Source organism: Ovis aries, chromosome 14, assembly GCF_016772045.2.
Source record: "Ovis aries strain OAR_USU_Benz2616 breed Rambouillet chromosome 14, ARS-UI_Ramb_v3.0, whole genome shotgun sequence".
Classification (NCBI taxonomy): Eukaryota; Metazoa; Chordata; class Mammalia; order Artiodactyla; family Bovidae; genus Ovis; species Ovis aries.
This window is the reverse complement of record NC_056067.1, coordinates 7237329-7253164: the sequence shown is the minus strand read 5'-3', so window position 1 is coordinate 7253164 and position 15836 is coordinate 7237329. Positions and strand designations below refer to the sequence as shown.

Sequence of the window (15836 nt, the reverse complement as noted above, 5' to 3'; positions counted from 1 at the left end):
TGATTCACTATCAGTTCCTTTGCAAATGTATGTTACCATAAAAATACAAGGGAATTCCCTGGAGATCCAGTGGTTAGGACTCTTTGACTACGTAATGAAAGTTAGGCACTTTCATTGCTGGGGCCCAGGTTCAATTCCTGGTTTGGGAACTAAGACTGCACAACATGTGTGATGTAGCCAAATATATATATTCAAATGGGAGTCTAGTCAAAGCTATGGTTTTTCTAGTAGTCATGTATGGATGTGAAACTTGGACCATAAAGAAAGCTGAGTGCTGAAGAACTGTGGTGTTGGGAGAAGACTCTTGAGAATCCCTTGGACTGCAAGAAGACCCAACCAGTCTATCCTAGAGGAAATCAGTCCTGAATATTCATTGGAAGGACTGATGCAGAAGCTCCAATACTTTGGCCACATGATGTGAAGGACTGACTCATTGAAAAAGGCCCTGATGCTGGTAAAGATCGAAGGCAGGAGAAGGGGGTGACAGAAGATGAGATGGTTGGATGGCATCACTGACTCGAAGGACATGAGTTTGAGCAAGCTCCAAGAATTGGTGATGGACAGGGAAGACTGGTGTGCTGCAGTGCATGGAGTCGAAAGAGTTGGACACAGCTGAATGACTGAACTGAACTGGGAGTCTGATGGGGGAAGGGGATCGAATCAAAGAACAGCTATCACAACTTGGTCTTTCAGTTTAGAATATAGAGCCAATTCAATTCTGTTATAGTGCTGCTGAAAATAATAGGTGTTGAATGGCACTTCAAATGGACTAAATCAACAAAGAATTCAGTTTCTCAGACCTCATTCCTTTGAATCATTTTGGTCTTAATAGAGAAGCTTAACATATGTTTTGAATAATGCTCTCTAATTAAAACTCAAGAAATGAAACAGGTAACCCTGAAGGTTAAATTTCTTTTTTTTTTTCATTTCCCCGAAGTTGACAGCCTTAAGTTTTAATAAAGAAACCACTAGAGGGCTCGCGATAGGCATGCTAGTATGAAAATGAGGCTGGTACTTCAGATCACCTCAGCATAATCAACTTCGGAATTTTTCTGAATTTCTGCAGTTTCAGGCTGCTAAAATGTCAGGGTACCACCCACTTTCAGTTTTTAAAAATATGCTAAGTATATAATTGTCTTATTACTCAACAATCACTGTATTATTTCAGACCTAATCATACATCTATATTTGTGATGAACTTTTTCTTACCAGCAACATGGTTTTACTATTGACTACTTCCTCCACCCCTTTTAAGTGGATGTTGGGTTAGATATAGGTTCAAAACTGAATGGAAAGTTTCTGTATACCTCCTGCCACCATTTTGGTGTTTTTAAAACACCCCTTTGCCAACTCTGAGATCTTATTCTACAAGAACTTTTGTATCTTGATTCCATCTCTACTTCGGCATTTTATAAACATGACTAGCTAAACACACTTGTCCATTTATGTTTCTGCACAGTCATGCTCTCAAACTTCTACTTGCTAAGCCTCAGTGGTGATTACAAGCCCCTTTAAAAGGGGTATGCAGGCATAATTAGTGTGAAGCACATCAGTTGCCACATCTTCAAACTTCCAAATGTACTTAGGGCAAGGTGCTTTCAGTCAACATGTTTAACAGTCATTTAATAAATCTTAGTTAAGACTTTTGGTATACTTCCCCAAAACTGAGAATGTAGCTTTAATGACTGGGGTAACATCCTGCTAGTCAGGTGGTTTCAAATTTTCCATTTTCAACATAACTGAAGGGAGGTCCTTCCTAACCAAACTGTCTGCTGAAGTTAAGAGACACAGCAGTGACAAAATCCCTTTCATGTGTGTCTTCCTATGAACAAGTTATTTCACTCAGCTTACATCTTTGAAAGAAAAAATGAATAAAACAGACTGAATCTCTCATCCTGGTAATATGTAATATTTTCCCATAGATACATGAATTGATGAGAGGACAGCCCTATATTCTGTACACTTTCAGGAACATTCTTTTGTTTACTATTTATAAACACAAGGAATACACTCCTATTATTTGCTGAGTAGAAATAAAGGTGATTATATATCTGAAAACAAATTTAGTTGTTTTAACTTTATAGTCATGAAAATTTTTTAAATTTCATTTTCAAATTATATTTTTGTGTTATGTTAGGATAAAATTCTGTGGATAAAATATACAGTTGTGAATTCAAGGGGAAAAAAAAGATTTCCATTTTTTCTTTCACTTTATAGTTTTTTTCCTTTACAATTAAAAAATATATATAGAATGCTTCACAAACTTGTGTGTCATCCTTGTGCAGGGACCACACTAATCTCTGTATTATTCCAATTTTAGTATATGTGTTGCCAAAGCGAGCACAAAATTTTCCATTTTTTTCATGTATTTTGATAATCTGGATGTTACATCCTTTAACATTTATGATTGGGAATTTCCTGATGTCCCAGTGGTTATGATTCTCGGCTTTCACTGCAGGGGCCCAGGTTCAATCCCTGGTTTAGAGAAGTGATATTCCATGTGGGTCAGTCACGTAAAAAAAATACATATAATTGAAAGTTTCATGTTTTAACACAAAAAAATGTGGAATGAGGCATGCAGTTTTGCATAATTCTTAGAAGTATGCATAAATACTATTAATTACAGGTTATAAAATACAAAAGATCCAAAAGTGTATTTTTAGGTAAAGAATATCTTAAGTACTCATATTCTAGATAAGTACGTTGTTCTAAGGTCTTAGAATGTCGTATTTATGTCATAAAAATGGTCTTTCCTTTCAATTGATAGGCTTTGTAATTAATATAGTGTATGTCAATCACCTTGGACTCTTTTGAGACCCCATGGGCTGTAGCCTGCCAAGCTCCTCTGACCATGGAATTTTTCTAGGAAAGAATACTGGAGTGGGTTGCCATTTCCTTCTCAAGGGGCTCTTCCAAACCCAGGGATGGCAGAACAGGGTCTCCTTGCACTGCAGACAGACTCTTTACCATCTTAGTCATCAGGGTAGCCCACACAGCTTTTAATCAACAGTGGTATAAAAGGCTTATATTTCTCAAGCAGTAATAGTTACACTTTTAAAAGCAGAAAGGCTTTGGAACCAGAACTGAACCACCATGAATGCCTGATTTCGGGCAGTTTCCCATTCCTGGCTGCACATTGGGATGCCCGAAAGTACCAGCACCAAAAGTGGGAGGGGAGGAGAGGGGGACCTTTCACTGTCTTCAATGAGTTCCTCAGCTGATATAACGACGTGGGGCTATTTTGACATCTGTGGAAAACATGCCAACGCCCACTTCACAGGTTGCGCTGCTACAAGACTTGGGTTCCAACTATTCCCGCCCAAAGAAGCGGCTTAAACGCCTACTGTGAAGTTTCTGGCCTGTACTGCCCCGACACAGTCCTTAGGTGGGGAAGGGCAATTTGGGGACAGTTGGCAAAGTCTGGGGACAATTTCGTTCATCTGGTACCTCGTGGGTAGAGGCCAGGGATGCTACTATCCACCCGTCAGCACAGAACCAACCGCGCCACGGGCAACGGTGCTGAGGGCGAGACCCTGGCTCTCTGAGGGGAAGCTGAGTCCTCGCTTTCTAACTCCAAGGCCTGACGGGCGCCTAAGGGGACACGGTACCTCGCCATGTGACCTCCCGCGCGCTCACCGGCTGTGAGCGCCCCACGCGCCGGTGGAAGGTTCGCGGCCGCGCACAGCCTGTCGGGAGCACGCGCCAACCGCGGTCAGTCAGAGGCGCTTCCCGCGCTGAGCTTTGTTGCGCGGGGCGAATGTACGTCACTTCCGCCGCGAATCCCCTCCCTCCCCCTCCAGGGGCTGCCCATCGCCCCGCCCCCAGCGCGTCTGTAACGCAGGGCAACCGCCCCTGTAGCCCGCCGGCGGGGACTAAGCTGCCCGGGTCCTTCCACCCCGCTGGGCCCTCAGGAGGGTGTGAGCGGCCGGGCCGCTTCCCCGCCTCCGGGTCGAGGCCCCAGACTGCTCCATCGGCGGCAGAGCGAGAAGCCTTGCCCAGTTGGGAAGGGAGCTGCCTTCTGAGGCGGGGAGGTAAAAGGAAGAGGAGAAGCTGGGCCTGAAGAAGAGTGGGCAGGGCCTGGGGAGGGGGTGCGGAGTGGGTGGGGCAGTGGGAGGAGCCGCTGAAAGGGCGGAGCCCTGTGAGGGAACGGCCCTTGGAGGAAGGGGTGGGGTTGGTGAGGGCGCTTTGCTGGAGGGCATATCTATTGAAAGAAGGGGAGGCATCTTTTGTGGCCAGGTAGGATGCCACTCTAGTGTTCTTGCCTGGAGATTCCAGGGACGGGGGAGCCTGGTGGGCTGCCGTCTATGGGGTCACACAGAGTCGGACACGACTGAAGCGGCTTAGCAGCAGCAGCAGCAGCAGGATGTGGAAGAAGGGGAGGGCCGAGAGGAGAAAGAAAGAAAGGTCTTGGAAGAAGGGCAGAGAGCCACGCTGTCAAGTGCCTGGGCTTTTGGAAACAGGTGGCAAGAGTTGTGTGTTTGAAGACTTGAATTTTCCTGTACATTGTATGCTGTGTGAGAGCTGGGAAGACTGGGGTTGCTTTACCATTTCACTACCCTTGCTAGGCAGAAGGAGAAGCCGGTGGCAGAGGATGGGATGGTCAAACAGCAACGACTACTCAATGGACATGAAAAGACTCCTGATGCTGGGAAAGACTGAAGGCAGGAGGAGAAGGGGCGACAGAGGATAAGATGGTTGGATGGCATCACCGACTTGATGGACATGAGTTTGATTAAACCACGGGAGTTGGTGATGGACAGGGAGGCCTAGAGTACTACAGTCCACGGGGTCGCAAAGAGTGGGACACGACTGAGCAACTGAATTGAACTGGGAGATAGTGGAGCACGGAGGAGCCTGGCATGCTGCAGTCTGGCGGGGGGGGGGGGGGGGGGGGGGGGGGGGGGGGGGGGGGTCGAAAAGAGTCGACAGGACTTAGCTACTGAACAACCACCACCAGTGCTAGGCATCTCATGAACACTTAATGAGTAATGAATGTGACTGGAAAAAGCAGAAGAGTTGGAGACTGGGATTGGAGTGAAATGTTCTGATAGGGAGAGATGGTTGTAGAAACTGCGCTCCTAGGAATCATTCTATGAATAATCAAGGCCGCTGTGCTCTGTGGGCATGTAAGAAGCATAAAGCACATGTAATTAACATGGTGGTTTAGTCACTAAGTTGTATTGGACTCTTGCGACCCCATGGACGGTAGAATGCCAGGCTCCTTTGTCCATGGGATTCTCCAGGCGAGAATACTGGAGTGGGTTGCCATTTCCTTCTCCAGGGGATCTTCCCAACCCAGGAATCCAACCCAGGTCTCCTGCATTGGAGGCAAATTCTTTACCGACTGATCTATGAGGTACAGGAATTGAGGGTAGCCATTTGTAGCCTGATTATATGGGTGAGTGATAGCAGAAATGTGTCAAAGATAACAGCGAAAAGAAAGACTGCTGGCGTTCTTCAGTCAATAAGATGTCTCAAATTCCTCTCATGCTTTAAATCTCTGACTTCTGCTGCTGCTGCTCCTGCTGCTAGCCAAAGAAAACACTCTGCTTTTAAAGGACACATACCATTAGATTTCCTGAAGGAGGGCATGGCAACCCACTCCAGTATCCTTGCCTGGGGAATCCCCATGGACAGAAGAGCCTGGTGGGCTACAGTCCATGCAGTTGCAGAGTCGGATATGACTGAGTGACTAAGTACAGCACATCATTAGATTAGGCCCATCCCAGTAAACCAAGATTGTTTCCCTGTCATCAGGTCAACCAATTGGTACCCATAATTACATCTGTAAAATCCCTTTTGCCATGTAACATAACTTATTCATGGAATAGTCCCAGGGATTAGGATGGAAAACCTTGTGGAGGGAGGATTTGCAGAACTTAATTTACTACGTTATCTTTGAGGAATATTGTAGAAAAATTACTGCAACAGTTTTTTTTTTTACCCAGTTTCAGTGAACATAAATTATACATTATTAAGCCTACCTTTAATGAGAATTTTGTCTTTGAATTGACTCAAGTACACTCTTAATCTTTCGAAGAATGGTCCTTGGGATTTACCTGGTGGTACAGTGAATAAGAATCTGCCTGCCAATACAAGAGGCAGGGGGTTGATCCCTGATCCAGGGAGATTCCACAAGCCACAGAGCAACTAAGCCCATGCACCACAATTACTGAGCCTGAGCTCTAAAGCCTGCAAACCACAACTACTGAGCCCGTGTGCCCAAGTGTGTGTGTTACTGTTGTTGTTGTTTAGGTGCTAAGTTGTGTCCTACTCTTTTGCCAACTGTGATGGCAAAATATGATGGCAAATGTGGGGAAACACTGGCTTTTAGGTACTTCTGCCTAGAAGTGACTCATATGATTTCAGTCCTGTTATTAGCCGAAATAAGTCACAAGGCATGCTTAACTTCAAGGAGAAATGTAGATAATACTTCTGTATCTCCAAAAGGAAAAAGAAGCAAGATTTGGGGGACCAATAGTAGCATCTTCGTACCACACTGATCTGGTATCATCAGAGGTGATGTACGAAGCAAATGACCTTTACGTATATTATAAATGTCACTACCTTTAAAAATAGAGTCCAGGGACTATGGGAATGGAAAAGTCCTAGATTTGGGGACAGAGGATGAGATGGTTGGATGGCATCACTGACTCAATGGACATGATTTTGAGCAAACTCCAGGAGATAGTGGAGGATGGAGAAGCCTGGCATGCTGCAGTCCATGGGGTCGCAAAGAGTCAGACACGGCTTAGCAACTGAAGATAGAACTAAAACATTATAATTATTTTCTTAAAACTGTTTTCAGTTTTCTAGATTCAGAAACATTTATGAAAATACAAGGTCCAAGAATAGATAGACAATCTCAAAGAAATTGGAGGAGTAACTGTTGAATATCAAGATATGAATCTGGAGCAGGATTTATTATAGATATTAACAAGCTGGCTTTAAAATTTATTAGGAAATTTAAAAGGAACTATAATAGGTAAAAAAAATTATGAAAATGAAGAATAAAATGGAGGAATCACATTACCCAGTTTTAAAAATTACCATAAACTATAGGAATCAATATGATATTGGTGAATGGAGAGACACAGGTCAATGGGCCAGAATAGGGTGTTCTAAAATGTACCCAAATAAATATCAGTTCAGTCGCTCAGTCGTGTCCGAGTCTTTGCAACTCCATGAATTGCAGCATGCCAGGCTTTCCCTGTCCATCACCAACCCCCGGAGTTTACCCAAACTCTTATCCGTTGTGTCAGTGATGCCATCCAACCATCTCATCTCTATCGTCCCCTTCTCCTGCCTTCAATCTTTCCCAGGATCAGGGTCTTTTCAAATGAGTCAGCTCTTCACATCAGGTGGTCAAAGTATTGGAGTTTCAGCTTCAACATCAGTCCTTGCAATGAACACTCAGGACTGATCTCCTTTAGGATGGACTGGTTGGATCCCCTTGCAGTCCAAGGGACTCTAAAGAGTCTTCTCCACAGTTCAAAAGCAGCAATTCTTTGGCAGTCAGCTTTCTTTATAGTTCAACTCTCACAGCCATACATGACTACTGGAGAAATAATTGCCTTGACTAGACGGACCTTTGTTGGCAAAGTAATGTCTCTGCTTTTTAATATGCTGTCTAGCTTGGTCATAACTTTCCTTCCAAGGAGCAAGCATTTTTTAATTTCATGGCTGCAGTCACCATCTGCAGTGATTTTGGAGCTCCCCAAAATAAAGTCTGCCACTGTTTCCACTGTTTCCCCATCTATTTGCCATGAAGTGATGGGGCCAGATGCCATGATCATAGTTTTCTGAATGTTAAGCTTTAAGCCTACTTTTTCACTCTCCTCTTTCACTTTCATCAAGAGGCTCTTTACTTCTTCTTCACTTTCTGCCATAAGGGTGGTGTCATCTGCATATCTGAGGTTATTGATATCTCTCCTGCCAAATAAACATAGCCAATTGACTTTTGACCACAAAAAAAAAGTTAAATGCAGGAAGAATAATCTTTGAACAAGAATGTTGCAACAACTGGCTGTTCATATTCAAAAACTTAATTCAAAATGGATCATAGACCTAAATATAAACCATAAAACTATATAACTTTGAAAACTAAATACAGAAAATCTTTATGACCTGTGGTTAGGCAAAGTGTTATTAGACATGACACCAAAAACATAATCCATTAAAAACCAAACCAAACCCAAATTTGATAAAACTGGTCCTCATTTTAACTTTTATACAACATATCTATGAGAGTAGCAACAGAAGATAATGTCCTTTCGTTGGCCTCTGCTGTAATATTGGTGTCTTTGCCACTGACCAGTGGTAATGAAGTCTTTGTTCCTTTCAGGAGCAGGGCAGTTCATATTCTAAGTTACAGATTGGTTAGGGTGTCAAAGCGCCATTGAGTTTGCCAGATGTCTAACAAAGAGGCATTTGGTAGTCTTTGTACTTCTCAGTTCATTAACAAATGACATCATCACAACCTGGGACATCATCACAACCTGGGGTTAGAGATCCTAAAGGTAATGTCTGTGTTTTTTCTTTTCCTCCTGCATTTCCAGTGCCTTCTTTTGTATTCAGTAAATTCAATGAGAAGGCCTTGAGTCCTTTGACTTAAAGAGTAATTGGCCAGTTATTTATGGAGTGTCTCCAAATCTTCCCCTGTGGCTCAGCTGGTAAAGAATCCACCTGTAATGTGGGAGACCTGGGTTCAATCACTGGGTTGGGAAGATCCCTTGGAGAAGTGAAAGGCTACCCACTCCAGTATTCTGGCCTAGAGAATTCCATGGACTGTGTAGCCCATGGGGTCACAAAGAGTCAGACACAACTGAGTGACTTTCACTTTCACTTTTCCAAATCATCTTCGTAAACTATATTCTCCAATTTATTTCTGAGTTGTTTCCCCACCTTTTGGTACATCTCTTTAAATAAATCCCTGTTCAAGGTCTTTACCCCAATTAAATTATCCAAACGGTGAAATCTGTTCTTTGATACATTTATTCAGTTTGCTTAAGATCAAAATTCATGCTTTGCTCACCTCCACTGTTACCCCATGTTTTATTTCTTGAACCATTCTGTTAACATGATGACTCAAAAAAAAAACCCATTTTATTATGGAAAATTTCACAGTAAAGTACAGTGAATAGTGCAGTTAACCTCAATGTCCTCATACCCTTCTACAACAAACAGAATCTGTGGCTTTTTTTATTTCCTCATTCTCTCTCCAACTACAACCAACCACCCCCACCCCCTTGCAGGATTATTTTGAAGCAAATCATGATGGCTTATGTTCAATTGGTAAAATAATGAGCTATTTTACAGGCTTTTTAAAAAAAATTCTTATTTATTTGGCTCTGCCAGGTCTTAGTTACAGCATGCGTGATCCAATTCCCTGACCAGGGATTGAACCCAGGCTCCCTGCGTTGGGAGTGCAGAGTCTTAGCCACTGGACCACCAGGGAAGGCCCCTATTTACAGGGTTTTTTGCTGATCATTTTCTTCCATCTCTGTTTAGTTTAAATGCTACTAGAAAAGATATTTTCTGTATCACACTGAATTTCCCATAGGCTCTGTTTCTTAAAGTCTCAGTCATCTTTTTTTAATTTTCATTCATCTTCTTTATTTCATTTCTAAATATCTTAAGTTCCTTTGGCCTTTTCATCTTGAAAAGGATCAGCTTTTCTTTGGGTTTATTCTTGTTTATCCAGACATGTACTTTCAGGGCTTGGACCTCAGTCAACAGTTTCTTCTTTGTACATTTTTTGGTTCTAGCCACTTCAATAGCGTATGTCATAGAATTTAATGTCTTCTGGCATACATGTGTGTGCCTTCCTGCTTTGTACTCCAAATCCAATTTTCTAGTTGCATCTGCAAATGCATTTTCCCATGGGAGCATTTTCACTGTGATCCTTGTGTTTCCTTGATGTGATTTTCTTGGAAACATACAGATTTTGATGTATGTTTTATACCAGTGATTCTTAAACCAAATCAGATTGTAAAGCTCTGTGGAAATCAAAAAGTGGAAGAACACAGACTCTGATTTACTTTAAATCTATGAACATAAGAGGCATAATTTTACCATCAGAAAATCAGTATTACATCACTGCAGATTTTTGCATTCCAAATAGAAGGAAAACTGCATGTAATTGGTAAGAAATCACATAGCCACCCTCTTAGGTGACCTTTGATTGCTTTTTGCACATTTCTATTTGTCATCTCGTACATGAGTTTGGAAGATAAGAATGGACAATGAATCTTTTTTTTTTTTTTTTAATAAATCCAGGTGTTTTATTTGTTTTTTGCCACACTATTCAGCATGCGGGATCTTAGTTCCCTGATCAGGGATAGAACCCATACCCCCTGAAGTGGAAGCACCAGGGAAGTCCTAAATCCATAAGTCTTTGAAATTAGCCTTATATTTTATAATGTCAATAGCTGGCAATGGATGGTTTCATAATATTTCTTCTGTCTGTTCCTGAACATGTCTTGACGATGTTTCACCTGAGTTATTGAACTGGTTTTTTAACAGAAACAAAGCAGTATTAAAAGCTAAGTTCCATTTGCATTTTAAACCACAGGAAGAAGATGTTAAAGACTTTAAGCAACCATCACAGTAATGGATTTCGGTCACAAAAATGAGACTGAAATTGAAAATAGTGAAAATTATGAAATTCAAAGCACAGAAGAAACTGAATTAATCTATACTTGTCCAGATGAAAGAAGTGAAAAGAATCATGTTGGTTGTCTTCTCAATATCAGTGACGTTACACTTGAACAAGATAAAACAGCCGAAGAGTTTGTCATTGGAACTGGATGGGAAGAAGCAGTGAGTATTTTCTTGAGTTAGGTCTTGTGCATGTTAGGGTTTTGATACAAGCCTTTTACTATTTTCAGAAATAGTTATTGTTGCCCCCAAAAATTTGTAAGCAAGGAAACAGAAACCTCTGAAACAGAGGTAGAATATTAATGATGATAATAGCAGTACCTTTTATTGAGTATTTATGACCATTCTGTATGGGCAAGCACAGTACTAAATGCTTCACATACATCAATTCATTCACCCTCTCAGGTGTTATGAATAGCCTCACTCTTTGGAAAAGGGAAACAAAGCACCAAAAATGAAATGTGTCAAAATCTCCTAGGCGGTGGTCAAGGCAGGAGTTGAACCGAGGTTTTCTGGACTCCAGAACCCAATTCCCTTAACTCAAGCTACTTAACTCCTGCTACTTAACTCCCCAAGAGACCCAAGATTTCTATCCTGGTGGTTTTATACAGAACCCTGTGGTTTATTCTTAAACTATTCTTAGAAGCAATAATGAAATATAAGGGAATTGGTGTGATTGCTTGGCAATGTCACAGCTAGGGCGTGGAGGGGAGAGGGGGTGTTTCTGGATGTACTGGGGTTGAGGCTGGGGTGCTGCTCCACATTGTAGAGTGCCCGGGGTGGCTCCCACCACAGGAGATGCTCCAGCCCTATTTCAGTTCGGGCTGCTATAAGAGAATACCGTAGGCTGGGCAGCTTAAGCAGCAGACATTTATTTCTTACAGTTTGGGAGGAATGTTTGAGATCTGGGTGCCAACATGGTCGATTTCTTGGTGGGAGCCGTATTCTTGGTTATATCCTCACACAGCCTTCTTTGGTGCAGGCAAGCGCAGAGAGCCTGCAGTACAAGAAAGCCTACAGGCGGGACAAGTATGGTTTTGATTTTAATACTTCTGAATTTATTTTAATACACATCTAAAAAATATATATAGTCAGCACATCAGTGTGCTGTTAGATACTATTGCTTAGTATTTTAGTCTTTGAAAATACTATTACAAATAACATGGCGTAGTAGGAGGCTAAACTAAGCATGAAAAAACTAAACTAAGTCAATCCAAAGAAAAATATTGATTCAAATAGAGTCAGAACGGGGATGTGGCCACAGTGGAGGCCGTGAGGCTGAGAGTAACACACTGCTTTATCTGCAGGTCCGAGGCTGGGGGCAGATATCTCCAACTGCCTGCATCTGGCCCAGGAAGAAGCTTAAGAAGGCGAGGGTGGGAGAAAGTGCCAGCAGCTGCTTACTCTGTGTCAATCTCTCCCATGGGAGCCTGGAGGCCAGGCTTCATTCGGAGGTGGGGAAGTTGGAGTCTGGGGCTTCAGCTCCAGCTCCAGCTGAGGCAGGCCCAGAGAAGGATGGAGGCAGCCTCTCCCAGACGCCGGGCACCCCCCCAGGCCCCACTACAACCTCCAGGGAAGTTAACAAAATCTGCTTTCCCACCTACAGTCAGGGAGAGAAGAAAAGTCTGCAAATAAAGGAGTTCATTTGGTGCCTGGAAGACTGGGCCACCCCGGAGACTGTTAGGGGCAAGGACCCCAGAAGGCCCTGGAGAGGCACTGACAGAATTCTCCCCTCCTCAGACTCCCTGACTTCCAAAGCCCTTTTAGTCCTCCCTCCCTTGAAGTCTTCGCCCCCAGATGGCTTGGATGTTCTGGGTAAGAAGACTAAGAACTTTTTCTTGCGGCCAGAAGAGAAGGGGCTGAGTGTGGAAAAGGATGAGTGTGTGGCTTATGCCTATGGAGTGAAAGCCGTTGACGGGGCAGGCGAAAAGCAGCCCACTGAGCTGGCCAGGCACCACAAAGTCAAGGACATGCAGCCTTTCCTCACTCCGGTGGCCCGGATGCCCCTGCTGGCCGAGCCTGAGCCCTGCTGCCTGCACTGGTCCCTCCTGCCTGAGAAAAACCTGCTGTGCCCTCCCTGCTATCTTGCCACCTTCCAGCTTTTGCAGAAACAAGGAGCGAGGAACTACAAAGCCAGACTCAAAGCCAGGGAGCCCAGGCCTCCCATGAAAACCCCAAAGCGCGTCCTCACAGAGGCCAAGCAGGAAAACAGGCCCCAAATGTTGGAGACCAAAGTGTTCTCAAGACCTCTCTTGCCGTCCCTCACAGTGAGCAGAGTTGTTATTCCCATTTCCACTCACAGACTCCTTTGAGCTGCTACAATATAATTCCCTGGGAATAAGCAGCGTCTGAACGTGGTTCATCTTCTTTCCCCTGTCTCCCTCCTGCCCTACTCCAGTCTCTCTCTCTCTTTCTCCTCTTCGTCTCGCACACTCTTCTCTCCCTCTCTCCCCTGGTCCTTTTTCGGTAGTAGATCGGGGACAGCTGAACCTCATAGTATGGATTTTGATGTACTCTCAAAACCTCCACATTTTTGTGTTTACCTGCTTCTGTTGCTTAGCCATTTACAAAACGCACACTGGTAGTGCCAGTCTCAGCCTCAGCCTGGCTTATCTGTACCCTGGAAGACAAGTGGATGGTGGGGAAGCTGGAGGGCCTCCCTCCAGGGTTGCCCCCAGGTCAGCCCCCGAGCCAGCCGGCAGGGGTGCTTTCTGCCCCCTGAACCCCAGTGCTTCAAGCCAGGCGTCCTGGGCTTGTTGAGGCCAAGTCGTTTCCTGATCTTTTGAACCTGGCAGATGGTCTGTCGGTTGCCACATTTTCTCTTGCAACAGAAACCTGCTTTAATTGAAACAGTGTTGTAAGAGAAAATTCCAGTCTGTGTCCAGATGAATTTCCTGTGTCCAGGGTGGCATATCCTTATATTGATACTGGATGGATGGATGTGCCATGTCCATTCTATCTTATGTGTCCCAGATTTCATATACTTAGAACCTTATGTTAGTCTCTGTGTCTGGGAGGTTTTGGCTACCTTTCTACAAAATTCATCTTGAGAGGCAGGTTGAGAATAATAATTATTGTTTAAATGTCACTGAGATGATTGTTAGCACACATGCTCCTTCCAGTCTTACATCTACTATTTGGGAACTTGACAACCCCAGATGGAGTTATGGAATGGAGGTGTGGCTTTCTTCCTTCTTCCATCTTTCCTCCCCCCTCATTTTACCCCAGTACACATTTCCTAAAGTTGTGTATAAATTAAATGTTTGTAAATAAGTTATATTTTAAATGTGAAGTGACAATGCTATGTAGAGAGATGCTGTGAAGAACCATTTTGTAATGTGAATAACCATTTAGCCACTCTGTCATTATATAGTTTGCATTTGCTTAAAGTAGATCATACTTGAACTGTAGGCTTTCCATTTCCTAAGTGATGGGCAGACAGAATTTATGGCTATTTGTAAACATCTGTTTTCCATAACTGGTCTTTGTAATGTCTTTTCTGTTTAAGTTTAGGAGTTTTGTTGGTTTGCCTTTACAAAACACCAGAAATGCAGGAATGATTACAGTACAATAGTCATTTAAAGGTGTACTTTGCCTTTTGAGATTGGACACTTTTCAGACTAGAAGCAGTTTGCAGTTTCTACTCACCCTTTCTTGTCTGAATGAAGAAACCATCTGAATTCACCCCCAAGAAGAGGTCCTGATTTCCCTCTGTGCACACTGCGGGTGTTGGACCCTGTACTGCTTGAGCACTTGTCCAGCTCTGGCAACCTGCCTACCTGAGTCAGTGGTTTTTTTCAAGTCCTTCTTTGTAGGCTGCAGAATAATGAATAAGCTCACTATGTATACACCTGTCAAAGTGTTTGCTTGGGAGAGAAAAGTATCTACCAGTATGAATGAGGGACAAAGCTCACCTGCTTAGCCCAGGGGCACTTACCAGTTGAGATCTTGCCACAGTTTGAACTGATACAAGTGACAACAGAAAGAATTTTTTTTTTTCTTAAGAAAAACTCACTTGTTGAGATAAGGGTTATATATTCTATACCTTTGGGGATAAACATATAATAATTTAGAACTGAGATTTAGTTTGAACGAAGGAAGGTCCCAGATTTACAGGTTTGTTGTTGTTCAGTTGCTCAGTCATGTTTGACTCTTTCCACCCTGTGTCTGTTTTAGTATCTTAAAAAATTTTTTAATCAGCTAGTTTTTTTTTTTTTTAAATTATGAAAGCATCTATTTCTTTAGGTAATTATTCAAATACCTGATAAAGTCCCTCTGGTATCTTATTTTTGTTGGTTGAGGAGAAGTTTGGCTTGCTTCTCTGTGGACAGAGTCACTCTAGGCCTTGTCCCAGTTTCTAGTCAGATTAAATCAGGACGTTCAAACTGGTCTTTGATATCCAAGTCTATCTAGATAAAGGCTAAATGTTTACTAGAATGCAATAACAAAAATCCTTCCATTTTAAGGTGTCAACATGTTATAATTCAGTCCCAATCACCTTCTTTCTACCTCCAGGTGATGACCTCAAATTAAGTTTTGGTTCTTATGTGTTGTTGCTAATCGCTCAGTTGTGTGCAACTCTTTGCCACCCCCCAAACTGTAGCCCGCCAGCCTCTTCTGTCCGTGGAATTCTCCAGCGAGAATACTGGAGTGGGTTGCCATTCCCTGCTCCAGGGGATCTTCCAGACCCAGGGATCGAATCTCAAGCCAAACATGGAGGGCTCTGTGTTTCATCTTTTATTCTCTTAGTTTGTATCATTAGTAAAACTTACCAAACTCTTATTTTTCTGGAAATTAAAAAAATCACCAAGTGGAAGTGTGGCTACACCCAACACAGGGCTCCTCTGCAGAGCCTCACCTCCTAGGGGAGGCCAGACTGAGTTCTGGGAGTGCTGCTGAGCAAGTACAGGGCTGGAGGGACTGGACACCTGGGAGAGTGTAGATCTGAGAGTGATGGGGGGACAAGGGTGAGGGGAAGATTAAGTCAGAATAGGACCCGGCGATGTTTGGATAAGTATGGCGAGCTTTGGCTGCTCGGGGAGACTTCCTCTCATTTTTAGCTTTGTTCTTTTTAAGTCTGGACTAGATCTACTTTGCTTTCAATCTCTCCCTCTCCCTAAGTGCCAGAGCCCCAGCCCATCTCTATGCAGGATCCCCCGGCTGGCCAAGCAGGCTGA

General features: G+C 43.2%; 1 protein-coding gene and 1 non-coding gene across 2 annotated transcripts; one reads left to right on the top strand and one right to left on the bottom strand.

The window, feature by feature from the left end:
- Positions 1-2240: 2240 nt before the first annotated feature.
- Positions 2241-2344, bottom strand: LOC114118160 (U6 spliceosomal RNA). Its single transcript, XR_003591703.1, has one exon. It is a non-coding gene; the product is annotated as a U6 spliceosomal RNA (small nuclear RNA).
- Positions 2345-3812: 1468 nt separating this feature from the next.
- On the top strand, positions 3813-14137 carry C14H16orf46 (chromosome 14 C16orf46 homolog). Its single transcript, XM_012189596.5, has 3 exons — positions 3813-4031; positions 10574-10821; positions 11967-14137. The coding sequence occupies exons 2-3, from the start codon at positions 10612-10614 to the stop codon at positions 12969-12971; spliced, it is 1215 nt and encodes a 404-aa protein (XP_012044986.1). The 5' UTR covers positions 3813-4031; positions 10574-10611; the 3' UTR covers positions 12972-14137.
- Positions 14138-15836: the final 1699 nt, after the last annotated feature.